The sequence below is a fragment of the Suncus etruscus genome, chromosome 4, assembly GCF_024139225.1.
Source record: "Suncus etruscus isolate mSunEtr1 chromosome 4, mSunEtr1.pri.cur, whole genome shotgun sequence".
Classification (NCBI taxonomy): domain Eukaryota; kingdom Metazoa; phylum Chordata; class Mammalia; order Eulipotyphla; family Soricidae; genus Suncus; species Suncus etruscus.
In genome coordinates, this window is record NC_064851.1 from 41,982,285 (window position 1) to 42,009,433 (window position 27,149).

At 37.8% G+C, this 27,149-nt stretch overlaps 1 protein-coding gene and 1 non-coding gene across 3 annotated transcripts in view; one reads left to right on the plus strand and one right to left on the minus strand.

The window, feature by feature from the left end:
- Window positions 1-11,934, minus strand: part of KYAT3 (kynurenine aminotransferase 3) — a 36,262-nt gene extending 24,328 nt beyond the window's left edge. For both annotated transcript variants that reach the window (XM_049772443.1, XM_049772442.1), the window contains exons 1-4: window positions 11,862-11,934; window positions 7,816-7,915; window positions 1,696-1,754; window positions 1,023-1,167 (exon numbers count right to left, since the gene is read on the minus strand). In XM_049772443.1, coding sequence (XP_049628400.1) covers window positions 1,023-1,167; window positions 1,696-1,754; window positions 7,816-7,914 — 303 coding nt within the window. In that variant the 5' untranslated portion in view covers window position 7,915; window positions 11,862-11,934. The remainder of the gene's footprint in view (window positions 1-1,022; window positions 1,168-1,695; window positions 1,755-7,815; window positions 7,916-11,861) is intronic.
- Window positions 11,935-26,079: 14,145 nt separating this feature from the next.
- On the plus strand, window positions 26,080-26,151 carry TRNAA-UGC (transfer RNA alanine (anticodon UGC)). Its single transcript has one exon. It is a non-coding gene; the product is annotated as a tRNA-Ala (tRNA).
- The last annotated feature ends 998 nt before the right edge of the window (window positions 26,152-27,149 follow it).

Here is a 27,149-nt window from a genome sequence, read left to right on the forward strand (position 1 = left end):
TCAGGTTATTAAATGAAAGACTACTGCTAAAATAATACTAGAGTTAGTGAGAGACAACAGAAATGTCTTGAGAGAGAATTCTCCTCTTTTAAAATCATATTTTCATCCTGAAACGACAGTAAGGAAGGGCCAAGAGAGGTGTGGGGAAGAGACGGAAGCAGGTTTATCCTGGGAACACCTTTGCTAAGGGCAAAGGTGGGCTCTTCTCCTCCAAACAGGTCAGTTGATTCAAAAAAAGCCACTCATATAAATGAAGAAAGCACATTCCCACAACACAATACAAAAAACAAGTTCAACCAAAGGTGGAGCCTGGTCCTAACCACATGCACTTCAATGCAGGTGTCATCTGACCAGCTGGTAGTGCCAGGACCCACCCTGCCCAAAAGACCCCACTGAACATAAGTCAAAGAAAGTGAGTTGAAACTGCCTCCAAAGAGCAGAGCCAGAGAAGCCTAGCTGTTCTGCTCAGAGACTACACACATCTCCTAGTCAATGAAACTAGCACAACAAATAGACACCACCATACTACAAGTGTGACAATGGGGAAACAACACAGGCCTTCACCATGCATAGAGAATGAAAATGGCAATTTTGATGGCCCAACAAGTAGTAACCACCTATTAAGCCTTTCAGATAAGGACTCTAAGAGAAGAAATACAGAAGATGTTCTTAGAACTCAAAGAAAGCAGGGAGTGAGCTGAACAAACCACAAAGAAAAATTCAAAAGGATATTAAAATAGAAATAAAGAAAACTACAAACTGAAATAACAGGACTGAAAAACTTGGTAGGCAAAATGAAAACTTCACTGGAAAGTCTCTTCAACAGAGTAACAGTGGCTGTGGACAGAATCAGTGAGCTGGAAGGGAGATGGGGAGATTGGTCATAGGAAGGTTGTATTGGTGAAGGGGGTGTACTTTTTATGACTAAAACCCAACTACAAACATGTTTGTAACCATGGTGCTCAAATAAAAATATTATTAGGGAAAAAATAAGCTCAGGGCCCATGTCTATTTATACTTACAAAGCCACGTGTATACTGATTCTGGGAATCAATTGCTGCAATCTTTGATAATTCTTCTTTTAAATATTCCGGAGGGGAAATATCTGGAAACCCTTGGCCAAGATTCACAATAGAAGGGTGTGCAGACAATTTGGTAAATTCAATCCTATAATTAAAAGACTAATATTAATATATACTCTAATAAAAACTTAGCTTGTTAAGATAGACAATTTAAAGGAATGATTAAAATTTACCATCCACAAAATGCTTTTTTTTTTCTAACTTAATATAATGATTCCTAAGTGCAAAAGATCTTAATGTTTCTCACAAATATAAATCTCAAAATACTAAAATTCTAGCCACAGATATATTTTCCTAACCATCTTCTGGTCTTAATGAAACAATGAATAGAATCACTTAGAAAAGTTTACTGATAAGGCATTAATCATACTTGACCTTTTTTCTATTTCCAATATCTTACATGGGATTTGGTGCTTTGCTAAGTAAATAAATCAGTACATGGACTGTGAACTTCCTTCCATTTAATAGAAGAAATAAAATTAGTACTTTTTTCCCCTCCCCCCACAAAATTAGTACTTTTAGGTACAAAACATATGGCCAATCATTTTAGCTAGAATACACAAAAGATGGGAAAACCTTACCAAATTATTATTGTTTATTCTAAGATACTTACCACAAATTTTTATCAAGTCCTTCAATACGTTTTGCATTTTTGAATTTTGAAGACAATTTCTGAAAAATATAAACATTAATTTTCTTTAGTCAAAATGTCCTGTTCCCCTACCTAGAAAAAGCAGTATCATAAAGAAAATTCCGAGAGTCCAATGAAAATTTTGAAGAGGTGTCCATTTGCCACCTACTGCACTAGGAATGCTTCTTTTAGCAATCTTCAGATCTAGAGACCTCTCAAAGGGCTGGAGCACAGCTTGCTGTGCAGATATCCCATTCCTGGTTTAATGCCACACATTCACTTGGTTCTCATCACTGAGTTGTGAACAGCCCTTGAACACCACCAGATGTGGCTTCAAACAAAACCCAAACCCCACATGTTCATAGGAGAGAATTCAGACTGGAACCCCAGCAACAAAACCCATCCCCTGCCCTCTCTGTAAGTCGTGGGCTATGGTGGCAGTGCCAGTCAGTCCCACTCATCATAGCACTGACATTGGTGAGCCAATGAAACCTCCAGAGCTAGGTAAAGAAAGCACGAATGGCCACTCTCACTCCCCCAAACCAAAAATATCATCCTAGCTGAATAAGGTACATCAACTTAAAGATATGAAATATAATAAAAACAACAATACAGATCCTAAAAAGTCAGTTGCGAAAAATTACTTGACTCATGCTCTAAAGATGACTCTGTGCTATATAGAAAACACTCAACTTAAAAAAAAAATCAATAAAGGGTTCTAAATAACCCTTTTTTAAACTACTCAGTAAGGGATTCCAGTAGGTAACATTACTGAGCATTGAGTATATACCTGACACTTTTCTAAGTGTTTTACATAATTGGCTCATTTAATGTTCACAATCCCATGTAGTTGTTCTATTATTGTCATTTGCTAATTGAGCTACAGAGGCTAGGGTGTCATATTTTATATATAAAATCTCCCCAAGTTTACTAAAAAAGTCAGAGCAAAACTTAAAGCAAAACAAACATAACTCAGGATGTAAACCCAGACAGTCTGGGTTATGACCCATAGTCATAACTACTGTATTCTGGACTTTTTTTAAATAATAAAAAAATGTATTAGAATGCTACCTCTATAAAAGTATATTAAAGGGGCTTGAGAGATAGCCCAGCAGGTAAGATGCTTGCCTCACACGTGGCTTACCTGGGTTTGAACCCCAGCATCTCAAGATTGAGCTTGCCAGGAGTGATTCCTGAGTTCAGAATAAGAAGCAATGCTTGAGCACTGCCAAGTGTGGCCAAAAACCAAAACAAAAGAACCAAAAAATGTACAGCGGACATTTAGGTCAGGAATGCTATGTGAACAGCTAGTTGTGTGACAAAATAATATTAAAACCTAAACGTAGCAACAACTTTTTAGTTCTTTAATCTTAAAATTATGTCTATACTGCTCATTAAAAGCATTGAATTAACTTTGAGTTAATTTTTAACTGGCTGGTGGATATTAAAATGATTAGAAGTTTTGCAAAGAATTTTCTAATAAAAAATTAAAGTAATTCTCTTTCAATTGGTGAGGAAAATGAAAGACCAATGTTCTCATTTTATACCAATAATAGGACCAAAAGCACAAAACCAAATCCTAAATCTTTTTTCTTCTCATACTTTTAATCTCTGAAATAGCCTGAAGTAAATTATAGCAAATTATAGCAAATTATAGCAAATTCTCCAGAGGTCAATATGTCTTCCAGAAGAGCATTATGAATAATCTTAAAATTAAATTTAAAAATTAAAATAATTTAATTTAAAGAAAGAAAAATAAAAGACCAATAAAAATGAAAAGAAATGTCAGGATATTCTGAAGTAATGTCCTTTTTTTTTTCTTTTGGATAAAATGCTCAAGGAAGCGTATTAACAGAATTATCTTAGATTCTCCAGATATTTTTCCCAGGTTTAGTAACAAAAGACAAATTACATATATTTGCCACTAGATGGCATAGGAAAATCAAAGAATGCTCCTGTAAGGGTAAAGGAATTCTAAATTAAACTTTTTTTCTTTTAAAAGAGTTACAGGGGGCCCGGAGAGATAGCACAGCGGTGTTTGCCTTGCAAGCAGCAGATCCAGGACCAAAGGTGGTTGGTTCGAATCCCGGTGTCCCATATGGTCCCCCGTGCCTGCCAAGAGCTATTTCTGAGCAGACAGCCAGGAGTTAACCCCTGAGCAATGCCGGGTGTGCCCCCCCCCCCAAAAAAAAAAGAGTTACAGAAGAATCTTGGCGCAATTTAATAAAAACAGAAACTGAAAATCAATCTTTTTCTTTCTTTCTTTCTTTCTTTCTTTCTTTCTTTCTTTCTTTCTTTCTTTCTTTCTTTCTTTCTTTCTTTCTTTCTTTCTTTCTTTCTTTCTTTCTTTCTTTCTTTCTTTCTTTCCTTCCTTCCTTCCTTCCTTCCTTCCTTCCTTCCTTCCTTCCTTCCTTCCTTCCTTCCTTCCTTCCTTCCTTCCTTCCTTCCTTCCTTCCTTCCTTCTTTCTTTCTTTCTTTCTTTCTTTCTTTCTTTCTTTCTTCTTTCTTTCTCTCTGTCTCTCTCTCTTTCTTTTCTTTCACTTCTTTTTTAAAATAATTTTTATTGTGACCAAAGTGGTTTACACTAAATAAAGCTTGTAAGTGGAAATGTAAGGTGGGAACTGTAGACCAAGTTATACAGAACAAATGTTATAGCTCAAAGACATATATTTCAGTAAAATTTTTGGTTTTGTTTTGATTTTTGGGTCATTCCCCAAACCCAAAAACCTAATTTCAGCACTGAGTTTAGGATTCACTTCAAGTGGTGCTCAGGAAACCAACCCTAAAGTACGGGAATTGAACAGGTTCCAAAATCATGAACTTCAACACTTTCCCCTGGACCTATGCTGAAATTTAAAGCAACACATATTTTGCTCCTTTATTGTATAATTCTTATGCCTTAAATATTATAGCTATTTAGTATACATTGATGAAAGAAATGAGTGAAAGGAAAATACATGAATTTCTATGACAGGTAATATATTATAGAAAAAAAGAATAAAAATGTGGTTAAGCAAACAGAATTAGAATTTAATTATTAGAATTATTTGCACTTTTGTAAACTGAAGGTAACTCGTAGATATGTGGATTTTGGTCTATAATTTTGATTGAGTTTTCTCCATGCTGAAAAACTAGCTTGTCTTCATTTACAATTCAATTTCTTTACTGCATATAAATTTGTGTTATTTTCCTTTGAAGAGATATAAGTTTTGTTCTGTTCTACCAAATAAAAATCTTTAACACTCTTTCTGTATATTTTTGTGAGTCATGACTTCATCTTTTCTGAAACTGTGAATATGTGCCTTTAGTGATAAAAGGGTTTCTTTAAACTGTACAACTGATAGAATATGTACAGACTGGAACATCAGGGAATGAGGTCAGGTCAAGAAAAAAAAAAAAAAGGAGACTGATTTATTTTCTTTGAAAACTGGGACCAAGATCATAATCAAGAAACTGATTAAATGAGTTTACTGAGTTCAACCCCATATTTACCTCTCCAGTCAAGCCAAACTCTTGGACACTGAATTTAAAATCAAGAGATAGGCACTTATACCACAAAGAAGTGCAAATCTAGATCCTGAGCAAGTCTAAGCACAGCTCCTCATAAACTTGACACAGAAGTGTGTGTTTACATTCTCCTATTCAAGTCAATCAGATCTAGCATAAAGTATTAGTTGCAACAGCAAGTAGATTCTCTAAACTCAATTTCCTCATTTGTAATAGGAAAATGAATGGCTTGGACCCTTAATTGCCTAACAACTACTTAAATAGATTATATCCATAGTAGAAAAGCCCACTCTTTGGTACATACCACATACTTAATACCTGTGCCCAGTAAAAACGTAGAAAAGTTTCTTTTAGATATACAACAAAGAGTATGAATAGCTTTACATCAGAAGTGAAGCTAAAATAAACAAACAGGCCCAAAATGGCGTTATTTGTGTCAAACCTCACCAAGACTTAATAAATAACGTAAGAGCAAGTTAAACCTCTCCAAGTGGAATTAAAATCCATCTGAAGTTTTCTGATCTAAATAGTGATGTGGTTTGCCACTTTGCTTCTTTTCTTGTCCAGCACTCTGACTTTATAAATACTTTGTGTTATGCAACCTGAAAACACTTTTACATCCTGGATGAAAACAACTTCCTGAATATACCATTCAAAAAAGCCACTCAGATTATCAAAATGTATTTAGATAACTTTCCAAGAAGTGCTCAGGAGATCCCAGGGCCCTTCCTAGCATTTTTTTTTTTTTGGCCACATCGGTCACAGCCATGTGAAGTTGGTCACGAGACCCACCTGGAAGTGTTGGGCCTAGCAGGGTCACAAATGCCAGGGGCTCAACTTGACCTGTTCCCAAGTACATGCAAAGTATGCACCCTTGAAACCTGTATTTTCTACCTGGCCTGATTAAAAAAAAAAAAACAAAAAACAGTGGTAAAGAGATGTTGGGTCTGTTGTAAATGTACAATAAATTTGTTTTGTTTTGAAATTTTTGGCCATACCCAGCAATGCTGCATTACTCCTGACTTTACTCAGAAATTACTCCCAGTAGTGCTCAGGGGAACATATGGGATGGCAGAAATTGACCTGAGTTGGCCATTACCTCCTTGACTATCACTCTGGCCCCTAAAATTCTGTCCTTCCTTGCTTCCTTCCTCATTGAATAAACATTTTAAAATTTTTTTATAATTGAGATATTAAACAGAGAGTAGTGATTTCATTCTGGGGTTTTCTTCTTTCTTTCTTTTTATTTTTTTTCACTAAATATCACACTTCTTTCTTCCTTCCTGCCTCACTCCACATTATCCAGATTCCATAATTTTCAAGATCTTGACTCATTTGCTTCATTCTCCTTTTTTTTTATTTTCTTTGATGAGAACTAAACTAATTTTAAAGCAAATCCTAAACTTCATATACTTGGTGTATATCTCTGGACAATAATGCACAATTTCTTATATAACTTCAAAGAAATTTTTATACCCAATTAACAAAGGTTCCTCTGTTATCATAAACCTATATTTATAGTCTGTCAATTGTCTTTAAAAACATAATTTTAGATCTTCATTGATTGGATCAAGTCTCTAAGGTTGGTCCATGCATTTTATCTGGTGGGTGATACATTTTTTTTCTATATTTTGGGGCACATCCAGCAATGCTTAGGGTTTATTTCCTGGCTCTTTACTCAGGATTTACTACTGGTGGTGTTCAGAGGACCATATAAAATGCCAGTAATTAAGCCCAGGTATGTCATATGCAAGGCAAATGCTCTATCCAGTGTACTATTATTCTGGCTTTCATAAGCAATTCTACTTACTGATCCTATTCACCTCAGAGCAGTCCTTCAGAAACACTCTCATATTCTTCTCCAAGCTACTAACTTATTTGGGGAAAAACAAACACGTAAATTACTAATTCCTGGGAATAACCTACTCTTTGGTTTTGCTTTCCAATCTGTTACCTGACTTGGACCTCACACTTCCTCTAAATAGGAAGTCACAAAGCCTGCATATGTAGTTACTCTAAAATCTTTTTATGAAAAAAGACAGAACCTGTCTTCTTGAATGTAATCCAAAAAGGGTTGCACATGCCATTTTGGTTATTTTTATTTCAAGTGGACTAACCTTGTGAATAAATCTATCTCCATTTTTTCATTCCTTCTTTAAAAAAATTTTTTTTCCTGATTTTTGTTGTGGGCCAAACTCAGCAGTGCTCAGGAATTACTTGCTTTGTGCTCAGGAATCATGCCTGATGAATTTGGGGACCATATAGAGAGCATCAAAAATCAAACCCAGATCTGCTTTGTGCAATGTAAGTGCCCTACCGGCTGTACCCTCACACCATCTTCATCCACTTTCTCATTTCTAAAAAACAGAACAGTTATAAGTTGAGAAGCCTGGGGACATAAATCAGATAATAAATACACAAGTCCAACTTAATGCCTGCTGCAGAGACAGAAGAGCAGCTTCTTAGTTGATTTTAACCCACACAAAAGGCAATGTGAGTTTATATAATAAAAATATTCATTCCACTAACAATGACATATTTTGATATCACAGAATATGAGCAATACTTTATGTGTAAGAGATAAGCAATACCTACAGCAGAAGTAGGGAGTCCAGTGATTGTTGAGGAAAAAATTGTCTTCAGGAATTTTGTGTTTCTTCCAAGTGAGCCAAATCTCCAGTGGGACCACAACATGCTACATAATAAAAAAATTTTTAAAGAAAAAACACATATGACACCTACTTACCTTATTATTACATATTTGCTTATGTTAGAACACAAACTATTATAAAACAAAAATAAATGATAACTGAGTTTTTGATAAAATCTCTCATCACCAGATTTTAGAGTTTTACTTTAATAGTTTAAAAGTTTCACTTTAAAAACTTTAAAAAGTTTTCACTTTCTGCATGTCATTAAAACTGGACATCTTTGAAGATACTGCGAATTCAAAAATGAAAACCCTACTCTAGTAAAAGTATTACATTAGGGGCACAGTGAGTAGAGCATTGCCTTGCATGCAGCCAACCAGAGTTTGATTCCTGGGATACCATATGGTTCCCTGAACCTGCCAGGAGCAATTTCTGAGCACAAAGCCAGGAGTAACCCAGAGAGCCTCTGGGTGTGCCCCTCCCAAAAGTATTAAATTAAATGTAAGTTCTATGTTAAGTAGGTACAAAAAATGCAGAATAATTACATTGAAAAAACCACTCAAATTTCAGAATCATATTGGTAAGAGACTTAGGTATAATAAATAAAAGCACAAAAAACTTAAGATTTTTATAAACATGTTAGAAAGTTATTTGAAAGAAAATACAGGAGGCCCTTGATATATAGAACGCCTGAATTTTAGATTATTTTTTGAATTGTACTTCCTTCAAAAACTCCATACATAGTTAGCAAACTTTCCAGTATCTTTTGAACTGCTATACCCAAAGCAGCAAACTTCACTTTACCTTCTGTCTTCAGTGTTCTTGCTTTATTTTTAAATTTATTCTTTCTGGAAGATTTTGCACTATTGGCTTTTGTTCTTTTGCTGGACAGTGAATATTTTTCCATTGTCCCTTTTGACTACTGCAGACCTGTCTCATTGATGTCTTTCTCTGATGTAGCTAATTAATTGCAATTTGTTAAGGGTTTTGCCACAAGGCATTGTTTTCTTCTATATTCAAAGTACTGTGACCATTCAGGATAAATTTAGGGTCTACAGAGATGACCCATTCAGCACCAGACACCTGACATTTCCAGATCATTATCTCTTCTATGTATTCAATATTCCATACACAAATCTCTTTTAGTTAAAAGCAAAAAAAAAAAAAAAGCAAAAATAAATCATTTTAGTGAAGCAAAATAGTTCTACTTTTTAAAATGTACTTTGAAAAGTGGGGGGGGGCAGGCGAAGAGATAGCATGAAGGTAGGGTGTTTGCCTTGCATGCAGAAGGACGGTGGTTCGAATCCCGGCATCCCATATGGTCCCCCGAGCCTGCAAGGATTGATTTCTGAGCGAAGAGCCAGGAGTAACCCCTGAATGCTGCCGGGTGTGACCCAAACTCCCCTCCCCCAAAAAAGTGAGGATGGGATGTTAAAAGATAACACTGGCTTCTCAAGCAGGAAAAGGTTGAGATGTGGACCAATTTCTAGGGTGGAGAAAGAACCCATTTGCCTGTACATAGTTGATTTTATAGCAGGGCTTCTTCCAAATTGGCCTAGCCTAGAGTTACCCTGCATACAGAAAAGATAATCTGGGTGTGTCCTAGGGGAAAATCTCAGAATCTTTCATTTTACCATGACCTATTTTGTTGAAATCTTCTCCTTTTTATAAAAGGATGGGGCCTCATTTTCTGTCTTCAAAACAGCTTCATATTTGCACCTGAAAGGGATTTTATCTGGAAATCTCATGACCTGTACTCTCCACCCCAAACTATCAGCAAGCAACTATTCACCCCTTCCCCGAAAAAAAACTCTTTGATTTTCTTTCCTGCTTTTCAGGTTTTTTCATGAAGAGGATTCATACCAAAACTTTCCTTGGTTACTCACTTTTACTTGAAAGCAACACTTAAAAAAAAAGGATCTTTGGTCTTGTCTCCTTTTTTTCAATTTACATTCTTTAATTGAGTCCAATTTGATTTTTGTATCCCATTAATCTATAAGGTAGTTTTTGCTCAAGTCATTTTTGACCTTCAAATTGTTAAGGCCAGTGAATATTTTCTTAAGCTCTGCAGTTTTTATATACTGCGAGAAGAGAGTCAATCCTTTCTTCCTGGAAGCACCACATTCCCATAATTTTTCACTCAGTAAGATTTCTCATTTTCCTCCTACCTCTTTCTTCCCTCACTTACCATGAAAAAGGGGACGTTCTTTCCCTACTTCCTCCATCCCCCTTGGGTTCTTTCTTCTCACCAACTACTCTTTCAGTAGGTAATTTCATTTAGGAAGGAAGGGTGAATCAGTGTAAATATAGCTTTAAAAAATATCTAAGTGCGCAGGCAGATATAATTTCAGGATGTCTGACCAATTTTTCTTTGCACTTTGAATAACATTTTGGGCCATTTTCTGCTTTGTTTATTTTGGGCCACACCTGGCTATACTTGGTTTTTTTCTGGCTATGCTAATATACTGACTAGTTATACTGGCCATTCTAGTATCCTACCCACTGTAATATGTATCATTTCAGTCCCACAGCACATTTTTTTAGTCAATGAACATTCCCTACCTTATTCAACAATAAAGTAGCAAACTAAGTAAGTGGTGATATATAAAGTTGGAGAAAAATCAAAAGGATTTTAATTATAAGTTATTATTTTTTAATTTCTCATTAAAAATCATGTTCTGTAAAGAAGTCAAGGCAGTTTTGAGTCAGGATGAACTAGTTTGATTCCAACATATTATCTGTGGGGTGAACTCCATATTCAAATATTAAATTCAAAGAGAAAAATTAACCTGTCGACTTATTATCATCAGAATGGACGGCTTAAAGTTTTGGCTAAGTGCAGGTTCAGGAAATATGAAGGGAGAGGTGTCTGCAACAAGGCTGGTATGTGAATTGAAGCATAGTCAAGGGTGGCTGCAGGTGTCTGACCAATAGAAAAGTAATTGCCACTTCCTGCAATCCACTTCCACAATGTTTCTAAGTCTTGTGGAAGCACAGAAGGCATCTAGGGGGGTGAACAAGGTCCTGGTTAAGTAAACACAGTAGGGACATGCCTCCAAGTTAATGGAGCAAGAATGTAGATCTGTGATGTGTCTGAAACTGCTGAAAAACTGCTGTTAACAACAGCAGCGCAACAACAACAAAAACAACAAAAGTATTCATATGCCAACTTATCATTTTGCATTTCTCCAGAGGTAAGAAGAAACAGAGCAGAATGGCTAATGCTAGCAGAAATTAGCTCAGACTAAGGTTCTAAGTAACGGCATGGGCGCCAAGAGCCATTCTAGAGCTGCCAGGGTCCGAAGGCAACAGATTGGAATTTTCTTTCTCTTTAGTTTACAAGTTAGGGATTTCACAAAGATTGACTTAGTTGGTAAGTTAACAGGGTTTTGTTTCTTTTCTTTTTCGAGCACCTGGTGGTGCTCAAGGCTTACTCCTGACTGTGCTCAGGGATCACTTAGAATATGGGGGTGGTTGGTGGTGGTGGTTCAGGACCACATGTGAGCCAACGGGGTCCCCAAAAAGGCCACGTGCAAGGATCTACTGTACTATCTTTTATTTCCCAACAGCATTTATTTCTCATTAGGAGTCCTGGTAAGAGATGAATCAACTCTTGAGTTAAGCTATCTAACTTTTCCAAAAATCGCAAAGCCTCAGTCAAGAGGAGTGGGGGTTGATGGGTGGAGGTTAAGGGATATGAAGGCCAGAATCCAGAGAACCCCCTCCCCAAGAATCAGTGTCTACCCAGAGTCGCGATTTTTTCGCGGGAAACAACCCCTGCAAAGTCGATCTGCAACCAATGCGGGCCTCTTCCTTCCCAACGCCCCGTCCAGATTAAAGAACGGATCAGCCCGGCTCGGTCACTCAGCCCTGCTACGTCCCTTCCTTTCCCTTCCCTTCCCTTCTCGGCTCTGAACAGCGTTAACTCCGCACCCTGGTTCTGAGCAGCAAGCAGACTCGCACCCAGGGCCACGTCCCGCGCCCACTCACTTGCTTCGTGGGGACTCCTCTCCTTCGGGATTCGCGACCCTTTAGTTTTGGCAGGCGTGGGGGCCGAGCGGGGCGAAAATTGAGTTGCGTTCTAAATCCCCAACGGCTGATTGGTTGAAGTTGGAGCTGTGGGTTCTGAATTCTGAACGCTGATTGGTTGAGTTTGAAGCTGCAGATTGCGGAGAAAAGGCCAGATGCGGGGGTGGGGAGTAGGAGCGGAGAGGGTGTTGTAAAGGGCGTTGCCTGGTCTCTGGCCGGTGATTGGCCAACAGGTCCAGGCTAAGGTCTCTGATTGGCTGTGATAGGCTGCGTGAGTCGACGCAGAGCCAATAGGGCAGCCTGAAGAGAAGGGCCTGGATAAAAAGGGTGGGAGGAAATGAGGCGGGACTTGAATGAGGCTGTGGTTTGAGTAAGAAACGCTTCAGGGTTTTAATGGCAGGTATGTTGACTGATTGGATTGCAGCGAATTACAGCATGGGGCAGTTTGGAAGAAGGTGCATCTATGTAGTTACGGACTGGGGTTAGGCAAAGGAAGGGTCACAGTTAAATTAATGTTAAAATGCGTCAGAGAGGACTAAGCTAAAGAGTGTGTAAAAAAAGTTTGTAAATGTGTTTCTTTAGATGATCAAAGGTGATAACATTTTTGATCAAAGTGAGAAGGGAAGCAGAAAGGAACTTCTGCACGGTTTAAAATGAGTTTTTGTGGTTGTTTATCTTTAACACCATGCATTTTTTTTGTGTGTGGTTTTTTTTTTGGGTCACACCCGGCAGTGCTCAGGGGTTATTCCTGGCTCCAGGCTCAGAAATTGCTCCTGGCAGGCACGGGGGGACCATATGGGACGCCGGGATTCGAACCGATGACCTCCTGCATGAAAGGCAAACGCCTTACCTCCATGCTATCTCTCCGGCCCCAACACCATGCATTTTTAATATACACAATAATTTTTCTCAAAAGAAACAACATACACAGATAAATCATATATAAAGCAAACAAAGTCATAAGTTAAAATGAGTTTGAATAGAAAACTTAGGGAGAAATTACAAACGATCAAGGAAAATGAACACAGCTAGTTACTCCTTTGAGAGGAACCACATAACTCTTTCTTTAAAGAGTCAAGTTTCATACTAAGATAACCTCTATTTGAAGAAGGGAGGATTGTTGGAGAGGGTGAAACTATATATGAGATTGTTACTCGGCCAAAAAAAAAGGAGAGAGAGATTACCTCTAGTAGAAGAATATAGTTTTGAAGTTCTGAAGATGTTTAGGTGATTAGAGAAATTACTCTGTATAATAGATAATTTAATCATAGATTTTGATCTATTATGAGAGATATTCCTTCATCAATACTCTCCAGTCATAACACACCAAGAACTCATTTTGTATTAGGTGATTGGTGAGGCAGGGAGAGTTTAAGAAAATGAAAATGCATTCTGTTCTCAAAATTCTGACAATTTTGATATTTGATATTATATTATGGCTGAGGTAAAAAGAGGGAGGAAACTTGCAAAATTAAATTTGCAGTTGATAAAGAATTGGCTAAAGAGATGCGATGTTTATAGTCTGTATAGGTCTGTATAGTGACTTTGTTACTCTATGTTTAGGCAACATTATTATTATTATTATTATTATTATTATTATTATTATTATTAGGGGTTGGAGCACATCTGGCAGTGCTCAGGGTTTACTTCTCCTGCCTTTGCTACAGGATCACTCCTGAAGATGCTCAGAGATATGTGGTGCCAGGGATCAAATCAGGGCCCACTGTGTACAAGGAAATACTGTAAACTCTGTGATATCGCTATTTTTAAATCATGTGTAAATACTGTATTAAATACTATATTATAGGTAACATGGCTAAAATGATGTTAACACTTATGCTAAAATGTATAGTGTTACTGCCTCCCAACCACTAGTAAAGTTAGGCAAAGTCATTAAGTTCAATTCCCCATGGTCTGACTTTGTCATCAATGCAAATTGACTTTCATGCTGGCATTCTTTCAGACTGACTGTTCTGTAATTATACAGGTATAACAGAGTTCCTAACCTCACTGTTAGTTCAGTTCTGGCTGCAGGTGATACTGTTCTTTCTCTCTTACAGTTAATAAATATAAATTCAGTACATTGGTGCTAAGGATACTTTGGAAATGAGGGAAAATACCTTAAAATTAGGGGTGGGGGTGCTGGATATGCAACTCAGTGATAGAGCACTTACTTTTCAAGTGTGATAAGTCCCTGACTTTAATCCCCAGAACCTCAAAATGCAAACAATCATGGGGTGAGAGAGATAGTACAGCACTTAGGGTTTTTGTCTTGTATGCTGCCAATCTGGGTTTGATACCTGGCATCCCATATGGTCCTCAAGCCATATTTTATATTCCAGAAGTAATATCTGAGTGTAGAGCCAGAAGTATCTCCTGAGCATCAGCAGGTGTGGTCCCCAAAACAAAAAAAAATTAAATACTCCCATCAATAATCAAAATGTAGAAAAGGAGAAGCATATAGTGAACAAGTAACAAAGTGTAATGCAATACATCAGAGGATGGTAAGTTAGCCATGAGCTTAGAAGGCAACAGAGAGTTTAAATAGTATGATCAGGAAAGGTGTTTTTAAAAAGGCACCATTTTAACTCAGAATTCATTGATGAAGTGTCAACCTTAAAAATTTGTAGACTGGAGAAAAGAAAAACAACAGAAAAAAGTCTCTGAGTTGGGAACAAATGTCTTATGTTTAGGGTTTAAAGAAATGAGTTTGTCTGCAGCATCAAGATATAAGGGGGAAAGTACATTCAGATTAGGTGGAGAAGAATGCTTGGACCAGATAATGTCTTGTAGACTGCAGCACAAAATTTAGATTTTATTCTGGAGTAAACATCAAAAGGTCATAAAAAGAGTAATAATGTAATTTTAATTGCATTTTGGAAAAACATTCTATTGCTTTAAAGAAGAAAGCATGGCTTGGTAAAGTAGAAGCAAGAAGAAGAACATACAGATGGCCAAAAGATACATGGAAAATACTTTGCATAATTTATCATTAGGAAAATGGAAAACAAAACAACAATGAGATATTATCTCCTACCAATGAAACTGGCACATTCATGAAGAATGAAAATTTTGGTGTGTCTGTGGGGGAAAGGTGACTCATTCCCTGCTGGTAGAAATGCTGACTAGTCCAGTATTTTGGGAAACAATACAGACAGTTTTCAAAAAACTAAGAATTGAACTTTCATATAACCCAGCAATTTTATTCCTTGGCATCTATCCTAAAGGACCCAAAAATCTATTCAGAAAATACATGTGCACTCAAATATTCATTGTAGTACTATTCACAATAACCCATATCTGGAAACAACCCAAATGTCCATGACTGGAAAAAGAAACTAGGATATATAGGCAATGGAATACTAATAGGCTACAAGAAAATATAAAATAATGTTATCTGCTACTATCTGGACAGATTTGGAATGTATGATGCTAAATGAAGTTTGTCAGGGGAAGAGTAACAGACACTGAATAATATCTCACATGTGGGACATAAAGAAATATAGAAGGACTAGAATAATTTTAGTACAGTGGATAGGTCATTTTCTTGCACACAACTGACCCAGGTTCATTTCCTAGTATCCTATATGGTCCTCTGAGTACCCCCAGGAGTAATTTCTCCTGGTGTAGAACCAGGATAGCTTCTGGGTGGACTACACACACACACACACACACACACACACACACACACACACACACACACGGCCAGAGTGATAGAACAGTAGCCTTGTAGGCAGCTGAACCAGTCTCTATCCAGCACCAATTATGATCTCACATGGTTTGCCAGGAGTAACCACTGACAACTGCTGGGTGTGGTGCCCAAACAAAACAAAACAAACACAAAAAGAGAAAAGAAAATAAGAAACATAGTCATGAATAATAATAGCCCAAAGGAAGCAGAAATTGAGAACTGGTCTTTTGTTGAAAATTTACTACAGGGGTGGGGTGGTGGAGGTGGGGTAACAAGGGAGAAATGATGGAGGCAAGCAAACACTCTTGTGGAGGGTGTGGTATTGAAATAATTAATGCAAGAACCCCTACCACTACAGTATTGTAAATGCCACTGAAAAGAAAGAAAAAGAAAGAAAGAAAGAATGAAGAAAGAAAGAAAGAAAGAAAGGAAGGAAGGAAAGAAGAAAGAAAGAAAGAAAGAAAAAGAAAGAAAAAGAAAGAAAGAAAGAAAGAAGAAGAAAAGAAAGAAGAAAGAAGAAAGAAAGGAAGGAAGGAAGGAAGGAAGGAAGGAAGAAGGAAGGAAGGAAGGAAGGAAGGAAAGAAAGAAAGAAAGAAAGAAAAAAGAAAGAAAGAAAGAAAAAAGAAAAAGAAAGAGAGAAAGAAAGAAAGAAAGAAAGAAAGACAGGAAGGAAGGAAGGAAGGAAGGAAAGAAGAAAAAAAGGAAGAAAGAAAGAGAGAAAGAGAAAAAAGAAAGAGAGAAAGAAAGAAAGAAAGAAAGAAAGGAAGGAAGGAAGGAAGGAAGGAAGGAAGGAAGGAAGGAAGGAAGGAAAGAAAGAAAGAAAGAAAGAAAGGAGAAAAAGAGAGAGGGAGGGAGGAAGGAAAGAAGGAAGGAAGGAAGGAAGGAAGGAAGGAAGGAAGGAAGGAAGGAAGGAAGGAAGGAAGGAAGGAAGGAAGGAAGGAAGGAAGGAAAAGAAAAAGAGCTTATGAAGAGAGAGAAGGGGTAATGTATTCAGAAAGATTACAGGTTTCCCCAGGAAGGAGTGCTTACTGAAGTAAAAGAAAGGAATTACATGCCCTAAATTGGAATACTACCTGCAGCTCCAGAATGGGAATGCACCTCACTTGATATTGCAAAAGTGTCTTTATAAGGCTTTCTTAAAATGTTCCAGTTTAGGGCTTTTATGTAATACGGAGTTATCAGAGTGTTCTCAAGGGAGAACTTTGAACATCTGAGGGTCTCTTTCACAATCTTATGACCTTTTTTTTTTTCCTTGCTGAAATTTCTTCTTTCCTGAGGGGATTCAACCTTCTTTGCTTGCTTCTAAGTTAGATATTTTTCTTCTCTCTCTCTCTGTCTTCTTCTTCTTCTTCTTCTTCTTCTTCTTCTTCTTCTTCTTCTTCTTCTTCTTCTTCTTCTTCTTCTTCTTCTTCTTCTTCTTCTTCTTCTTCTTCTTCTTCTTCCTTCTTCCTTCTTTTTTCTTCCTACTATGATTTGCACTATTGTTACTGAAGAGGTATCTTATAATATCACTTTACCTTCTTTCAGCAATTCTTGTCCAGAGTGTTCATTTCTAGCTAATATTGACTCAGTTGTCTTTTCTCTGCCCTAATTTTATTCTTTGTGGCAAGCTTCCTACTATGAACCAGTTCTTCTGGTCCTCAGTTCTATTGTTTTTGGGTGTTATCATCCAGGAAAATTCTTTTGTTTGTTTGTTTTTGGTTCTGTTTTTTGGGCCACACCCGGCGGTGCTCAGGTGTTACTCCTGGCTTTCTGCTCAGAAATAGCTCCTGGCAGGCACAGGGGATCATATGGGACGCCGGGATTGGAACCAACCACCTTAGGTCCTGGATTGGCTGCTTGCAAGGCAAACGGTGCTGTGCTATCTCTCCGGCCCCCAGGAAAATTCTTAAAGAAGAAAGCACCCTTACGACTGCTCTAGTTTCTGGCTTCCCTGACTACTACTACCCTGACATTTTCTGACTACTCTGACAGAATATAGATGATGGCAGCAGCTCACTGGGACCAGTAGAATATATATATATATATATATAAAAGATAGGAGGGAAGCAGGTTGTGAATACAGGAGCTGAGTCCTCATTTTATGGCCAACACTACAGTCCCAGATCTGTTACATGGACATAAGAGGGAAGTCAACTTCAGCTTTGCTTAACTATTTTAGATGACTTTTTTTTTTTTTTTTTGGTTTTTGGGCCACACCCATTTGATGCTCAGGGGTTACTCCTGGCTATACGCTCAGAAATCGCTCCTGGCTTGGGGACACCATATGGGATGCCGGGGGATTAAACCGCGGTCCTTCCTTGGCTAGTACTTGCAAGGCAGACACCTTACCTCTAGCGCCACCTTCCCGGCCCCTATTTTAGATGACTTTTTGATATGCATCAGTTTAGTTGTGAAGGTTGATTCTTCTAATTTCCTTACCAAAGGCAACCTTTACTTTTATATGGACCTTCCAGATGACAGTAGTGTCAGGGAGAAGAACAAGATGCCAGGTGTTTGTCATGTTACATTATCTGGAAATGCTTTTCAAGAGCTCTCTCTCACTTCTAGGTATTGAATTAATTCTTTCTTTATTTCATAACCTAGAGCAACACTAAGAAGGAACTGCTCTAGGAGAAAAAGACAGGTCTGGATTTATAAATTCCTGAAAACAAAAATAACTTTTCACCTATATTCCTGCTGTAAAATGTCTTGGAAATTGCTGTTAGTAGAACTAAGGGATTTTCATCACTCAACAACTGCACTCAACAACTAATCCAGTCAACTATAGGAGAAGATGTGTTGAATTAAATAAATAACGACGGGGCTGGATGGCGATGGATGGAGGCCTTTGTGCTTAGGCCCCAGCCACGTGGCTTCATCCCCCATCCAGCTGGCGAGTTCCAGGCCCAGGTAATCGGCGTAATCAAGACTCACTCACAGGCAGGCTTCAGGAAGCATTAACTTTATTCATACCCTATTCACCACATGTGTGTGGCCTATCTCATAACCTTTTAAGCACTAGTTATTCTTGGCCCTGCATCTAAATTCCTTTCAGCCATCTTCCTCAGAGCGCCCAGCAGCGCAGCAAGGGCCAAGAGCCAAAGGGCCGAATCCCCTTGGTTCCGCCTTATCTAACATTTCCCAGACCCCTCCCAGGAATGGGAGGGGCTCGCAGGTAAAGTTACACCTATTATCCGGTTCCCAAGACCCCTCCCAGAAAAGGGTGGGTCTAGGGTCTTAAATAGGTACACCCACATATGGTAGTTATCTTAAACTTTGTGATTAGTCTAAAGTGTTATTATTCTGAAAACTATAAATAGGTATAATCTTATTTGTCAAAAAGTTTAGATTCTAATTTAACCAAATTTACTTATTTTATTTAAGTACTATGTTATGTGTATTGTCACAGTAAATTAATGATTTCTAGTTGGATAATAATAGCTCAACCCTAGTTCAATCCCTGGCATGACACATGGTCTTGATATGTACTTAGTTTCACTTCTGCGAAGAGTTAGAAATAACCTCTGAATATCACTGGGTAGGGCACCCCTCAAACCAATAAATCTATAAATAAATACACATTTTGAAGATGGTAGTAAAGATTTTACATTTACCTGTAGAAAGACTGCCAGGAAAACTATGTGTTTATTTCACTGACTACTAAATGAATAGATTATAACAATTTAACTAGTAGTACTAGTTATGTAAGTAATTTACAGTCTTTTGAACAAATTTTAAAAGATAAAATAAATTTTGACCATATAGTTTTGTACGGAAAATTTATTCAAGCATGGAGTCCAAATGTGAGCTACAGTAATGGGGCTAGGGATCTTAGTAGTAGAGTACATGCCTTCCATGCGTGAGATCCTGTGTTTATACTAATATAAATAGTACACAGGAATGGTGATTGTGAGAAATTTTCAAGATTTTGACACTCTTATGGATAAAACAAGTTTAGTAAGGGAAGCTGCAAATGTGCCACAAAGCAACAAATGTCCTGCTTGGTATATATAAGTTTAGGTGGGTTTATAAGAATCATAAATCATGTGGCCTTGCCTTTTGACAGGAAAAGCAGGTTAATTCTTTATCTTCAAGGTTATAAATTGTTCGCAGCCTGGTTGCTCATCTACAATTTATCTATAGGCCCTGGCTATGTAAATCCGTTGTGCTAAAAAGATAAATACTGATTTATGGAAAATGGTCTATGTGACCAGAAAAAGGATAAATGTGGAGGCTGACTGAACAAAACCGCCAGGGAATCCTCCTTGGCAGACATTCAGGCAATCTCCATGCCTGGATCAAGTGCTAAGTCAGTCTTATTCTTTACAATGAAACCTTCACTACAGCAACCAAGTGATAGCACCCCATCAGGGTGATCTCCCACACTTATCTTTCTGAAAACTTTGGTTTCCCTGTGTCCTTCAAGATATGCACTAGTGGTATGGTCTCATGGTATTTAAGAGTCTGCACAAATACCTATCACCATGTTAGAATATGATAAAAATTATTCTTAAGGAGGCTGGGGCAATAGTGGGTAGGGCTCATGCCTTGCACACAACCAACCCCGAGTTCAGTCTCTAGCATTCCATATAGTTCCCTGAGCTCACACTCATCTCTAGGCACAGAGCCAGGAGTAACCCTTAAGTTCCACTGGATGTGGACACCGCTCCAGTGTATTTTTTCTTATGAAGCTGTTGTCTCACCGCCCACCTCCCATTAAGTTAAGGCATGCCTCTGAAATTTGATTCACATTCACAAAAGGGATCTTGCTTGTAAAGATTTCTCTTTTATTAATCATGTTCAAGCTCTCACCCCTGGAGGATTTCTATGGGACTGCCCTTTACTCTCTCAAGTTGTCAGAGTGCAGTGTCCCGTGGCACTTCTGTTTGTTCAAAGTTGAGATCACACGCTATATGCCCAACAAATCAGAAGAACAATAGTAGGAATGTAAGTCAACACCAAGCTTACTGGGGCTAGAAAGAAGAAACAATGATGTGATTTTTTCTGGGGAGGGAAAGAGAGAAGATTTTAAAGTACAAGAACATTAGTAACTGTCAAATTCCTGAAGAATTGTCAAATCATCAAATAGCAAATAAATTATAAGTTCAAAATTTCAATGTATGGATTCCTAAAATGTTTCAGGAGCTATTTTAGACCCTTATGATTCTATGATAAACAAAATAAAATGTATTCCTATATGGATCTTATATTCTAGTGGGTGAGACAAGCAATAAAGAAATGACCAAAATTGTGAAGAAAATAAAACCGTTGACCACTAGAGGGAGCACTGCACTCTTTATTCTAAAGAGAAGCTGAAATTTCAAGCTTCTCTACTGTGGAGTATGTGGACATTTGACAATTTCTCTTTTTACTTTCTCCTTAAAAGTTTGGTTTTCTTTTCTTTTTCTTTGTTTTTGTTTTTGGGTCACACCGGCGGCGCTCAGAGGTTACTCCTGGCTCAGTAATCGCTCCTGGGCTCGGAGGACCACATGGGTGTCAGGGTCTAACTGGAGTCAGTCCTGGGTTGGCCACGTGCAAGCCAAACACCCTGCCGCTGTGCTATTACTGCAGCCCCAGGGTTTTCTTTTTTAAATTTCCTACTAAGTAACCGATGAGGAACAATATGGTGGAAATGGTAAAGGCCCCCAAAATGCGAAGGGTCCATTTTAAGGTACTATAGCTCTAAAATCATATACTTTCAATTACTGAAACCCTCTCCCCTCAATTTCATGGTTATTTAATTTTCTGCATCTGTTTAATATCTCCATCTATCACATGTCCTTTAGATATTTAAAAGAAGTATTATTATGTTTTGCAGAGTACCTGATAGGTACTAAATGTTGTTTTCTTTGCATTACTAGGGACTCTGTCTCTGTTTAGGAGTTGAAGAGTAGGGGGACTTATACAATCAAAACAGGATGAGTTTTTTTGCCTTTATATATTAAAATTTTTCTTTATTGAGATACTATGATTTAAAATATTCTCAAGGATGGTTTCCTGCATACATCGTTTCGGCACCACGCCCACCACCAGAAAACCTTCCCTCCTCCAAGATTGCAAAAGTTCTTTCCTTTAATTACACTACCCGAACTAAGTTTTGTGACAACAATTTGTCTCTCTTTAAACCTTTATCTGTTTTATGTATATTTATATAAAGAATATATATTCCTTCCATTCTTTTCTTTCCCTTCTTTTTTACACACATACCTGTTTGTGGAGCTTTCACAATTTTAGTTGTGGTACTATCCAGGGTGCCAATGTATTGTTGTGTTGTCTGCTCACACTACTGGGGTGCTCACCCCTTTGTACCTTTTTGGTTGCAGTTGACTCAAGTGCCAACTCTCAGGTGAGGCACTACAGAGTTTGATTTCGGTGCTCACCATAGGTTGCTGTGGTAGCTCATGTGTGCTTGCCAGGGGCCACACTTTCTGGCTGTGCTGCTCACACATCTTTTTAGTTGTGGTGCTTGCTAGGGGTGGGGGTGGTTTCACTGATCATTTGTTAGTGCGTATACATACCTAGCTATGGTGAGGCTTGAAAGTGCTGGCAGAGCTGTCAAGATGGTGTTCAGCATGTGAGGGCCACCTGGGATTTGGACTCATGACAATAAGATTTCAAGGCAGGTATTCTAAGGCACCATGCTGTTCTCTGGATCCTTGTACCATTCTTTTTGTTATTTGGGGTGGGGATGAGGGAGGGCCACACCTGATGTTGCTCAGTGTTGGATTTACTCCTGGCTCAGAAATCATTACTGGTTGGACAATTAGCATACCTGTAGCATGTAGTCGGTCTTATGACAATATGCTTCATGGGTAGAGGTGCCTTGTATTTTCGTTTTATTTTGTTTGGTTTCTTTTTTTGTTTTCTAGGCCATGGGTACTTTCTTTCTAATTTCCCCGATGTTTATTGTGCCTATGCAAAATCAAACAAAAAAGTCACACATCCCCTCCTTTTAAAATTTTATTTATGCCTTCTAGATAGGGGTGCCTGCCATTTTCATAAAACCTTGGAACATGAATCACTTTGATTTACCTCATATTTTCTTTTACAAATAGAGAAAGGAAAAAAAAGTGGACAGGACTCAGGTACCAAGTGATTTCAGGTGTATTGGGTGTAAAAAATGGTCAGAACTACAAATACCTAAGCAAAAATCAGTGACACCAGAATTAAGAGACACAAACTATAACAAGCTAAACACAAAATGCACCTGTTACACTGGTAGACCCAAGGCTAAGGGTGGAGGTACAGGATGCATGCTGGGAACTCTGGTGGAGAGAGTTCAACACTGGTGGTGGGAATGGCCCTAAACCACTGTCACTATATGCCGGGAATACAACTATGAAAGACTTGTAATTCACAATGGTCTCATGTATCATTTCCTACTTATCCTCTAATTTCTCAGTCTTGGAATAAAGATCCTTTTTTAGATTTTTACTTATGCTATCCTTTAACATTTTTTTTTTTTTTTGGTTTTTGGGCCACACTCGTTTGACGCTCAGGGGTTACTCCTGGCTATGCGCTCAGAAATCGCCCCTGGCTTGGGGGGACCATATGGGACACCGGGGGATCGAACCGCGGTCCTTCCTTGGCTAGCGCTTGCAAGGCAGACACCTTACCTCTAGCGCCACCTTCCCGGCCCCTCTTTAAAATTTTTTAATATAAATCACTTTATTTAAATATTATGTATTACATAGTTGCTCATGACACATTTGCAATGCAGCTGGATTCTTTATTTGGGCCAAGACTGAGACTGTATCTTCCTTGATAGGCATATCTCCATTATTGATAGCATAGACATAGGTTAGCACCTGTTGAAAGATGCCTATTAAAGGTTAGTAGAATATGAAGTCTGTGCTCACTTTAAACCTTATTAGCTCTAGATAGTTCCATTAATTTCCATGGGTGACAGACATGAATAGAGAGTAAGCAGAAGATTCCTTTTCAGGATTACCATCTCTCTCCTCTCCTTCACATAAATTACTCAGGTACCTCCTGCCACCAGCATCCAAAGGATATTACTTCAACATAATAAAGTTAATTGAATATAAATCCACAGTTAATTTCACACTCAATAGTGAAAAATAGAAAGTTACTTTCCTAAAATATTTACTCTCACTATATTTACCATAATATATTTTAAATAGTATATTTTAGAGATAAACTATAAAATTTCTAGAAGAAAACAGGGAAGGGCTATATAATAATGTATTTAGCAGTGTTTTCTTGGCTATAACACCAAAAGGACAAACAAAAGATTAATATAGGTAACTTCACCATTAAAAACCATTAAAAATTTAGAATTACCACCTTACCTCTGTGGTTCAAAGCAATTTCAACAACTGATAAAAGTAACCAATGGAATAGTAGAACTAATTTGCTTGTTATGAATCTAGTAAGGGACTGATAATTCCAAAATAAATGAACAGAGAACTTGAATATATCTTTTTGTCAAAGAAAATACACAGATAATGTAATAAAAAATAAAAATATCTCAACATATCTAATAAAAAGGAAAATGCAAGCAAAGAAAAAGAGACACCACTTCATACCTATTAGAGAGATCACTATTTTGTTGTTGTTGTTGCTGTTGTTTTGGGCCACACCCATTTGATGCTCAGAAATCACCCCTGGCTTGGAGGGACCATATGGGATGCCAGGGGATCGAACCGCGGTCCTTCCTTGGCTAGCACTTGCAAGGCAGACACCTTACCTCTAGCGTCACCTCGCTGGCCCCAAGAGATTACTATTTTTAAAAAAGCAGAAAACTAATATTGCTGATGGAGTAAAAAGAATGAGAATCAACATGCATTTTTAAGAGAAGGTTAAACTAGCATGGCTATGGAAAATTTATGGTGGATTAAAATAAAAATTTAGAATTCCTGGTGAGAATGCCCAGGCAAGAGCATGCCTGGGAGAATAAAAAGACTGGTGACCAGCAGTGGAGGTTCCGGTTGTGAGCTGTGGACAGATTTGGGCTAAAAAGTGTCGTTGTGAACTGAATTGAGATGAGTGCACCCAGACAAGAATGTGACCACTCTGCTTCACTCTGAAACCATATATTTCTTCTAGTCAAGGAGCAGCATATAACACATAAAAATGCCATCAAACTACAAAGGTCACAATGAGAAAGCAACGCAGAACCCCACTACACTTAGTGAACGAAGATGTTAGTTCTGAAGACATCAGACTAACATCAGCTACCTATATAGCGTCTCTGATGAGGACTTTAGAGAGGAAATGTTAAATATATTCAAAGAACATAAAGAAACCATGGAAAGGACAACCCATAAAACTTAAGAGAATATGGAGCCATAGCAATAGCACAGCTGGAAGGGGGTTAGCCTTGCACTTGACCAAGCCAAGCATCTCATATGGTCTCTCAAGTCCACTAAGAGTTATTTCTGAGTGGAGAGCTAAGAGTAACCCCAGAATGCCCAGGTATGCCCCCCCTCAAACGAGTACATGAGAGTAGAAATGATAAAACTTATTTTTAATAATATATTTATTTAAGCACCATGATTACAAACATGATTGTAGTTGGATTGCACCAGTGCAATAGTAGTTGAAGGCATCAACACTGTTTTGTCATCTCTTGATAGATTAGCCAGGCTTAAATTCAACAAAGATATACTGACTTTGAAGGACAATATGAAAGAGAGACACTTTATATATATATACATATATATAATAGCATATATTTTATATAGTATATACTATACTAATATATTATATATAAATAAAATACATATAATATGTTGTATTGTATATAATACAATTATATATATGTTATATAATATATTTATATTTATTTATATAAAGTGCCTCTCTTCCATTTCGTCCTTCAAAGTCAGTATGTCTTTGCTGAGTTTAAGCCTGGCTAATTTATATGTATAAATATATAAATATACAAATATAAATATATATATAGGACTTTCACCCCCAAAATCTGAATGTATATTCTTCTCCAGTGTACAACAAATATAACCCAAGATAGACTACATGCTGGCCTATAAAATATATCTTCATAAAGTTAATAGAATAGAAAATGTATTAACTAACTTTTCAGGCCAATAGGACCAGTTTATGATACAAAGTTTGCCACCAATAGCAGGAGTGTGTAGCTAGGGCAGAGAAGAGACCACTATGACATTGATAGTTGGAAATGATCATTCTGGACAAGAATTGGGTGCTACAAGGAGATAAAGTGATAGGCATGATATATCTCAGTAATAATATTGCAAATCAATGGGGAGAGTTAAAAGAAATATGAGAGAGAAGAAAATTCAATCCCTCATAGGCAGGCAGGGTGAAGAGCAAGAGGGAAACTAGGGACATTTGTGGTATGGTAGGAAATGTGCACTAATGAAGGTTATTTTGTATTTCATGATTGAAACTCAGCTATAAATAACTTTGTAACTGTGAAAAAAAACCCAACTATATGATGAAAAATGTTGTATCCATGGTGTCTAAATAAAATAATTAATTAAAAAGTAAATAGAGCGGCCAGGGGATGTAGCTCAGTGGTAGAGCACATGCTTTGCATGTATGAGGCCCCGGGTTCAATCCCCGGCATCTCCACTTCCTTAGGTCTGGAGAGATAGCATGGAGGTAAGTGTTTGCCTTGAATGCAGAAGGATGGTGATTCGAATCTGGCATCCCATATGATCCACTGAGCCTGCCAGGAGCAATTTCTGAGCAAGGAATAACCCCTGAGCATTGCTGGGTGTGACCCAAAAAAAGTAAATAGAATTACCATAAGATCTAGCTGTTCAATTTCTGAGTCATTCTCCCAGAAACATGAAAACAGGAACATAAATAGATATTTCTTTTTTTTTTATAAATAGATATTTCTAAGCCAATGGTCTTACCAGCAATATTCATAATAGCTTAAGAGTTGAAAAGTCATAAATATCCATCTATGGATAATGGATGAAAAACAGTATGCATTCCAACTTTAAAATGAAGTACTACGGGGCCGGGCGGTGGCGCTAAAGGTAAGGTGCCTGCCTTGCCTGCGCTAGCCTTGGACGGACCGCGGTTCGATCCCCCAGTGTCCCATATGGTCCCCAAGCCAGGAGCAACTTCTGAGCACATAGCCAGGAGTAACCCCTGAGCATTACCGGGTGTGGCCCAAAAACCAAAAAAAAAAAAAAAAAATGAAGTACTACATGTACTTTTACCTATACCACAGCATGGATGTACCTTGAAGACAAGATAACTCAAATAAATTAATCACAGATTTCAGAGAAGGAAGATTCATAGAGACAGGCTACAGAATTTTATTTACCAAGCAGTCTGGGAACAGAGTATTCTTTTTAAAGGGAACAAAGTATTTGTTTCTTTAAAAGATGAAAAACAAAAATGAGTGATGTGAAGATTATACACAATTTGAATTTACTGTGCCAGAGCAATAGTACAACAGTTAGGGAGCTTGCCTTGCTTGCAGCTGACCTTGGTTCAATCACAGGTTTTCCATATGGTCCCTTGTACCCCACTAGAAGTTATTCATGATATCAGAGCCAGGAATAACCCCTTAGCACTGCCAAGTGTGGCCTAGACTCACTCTCCTAAAAAAA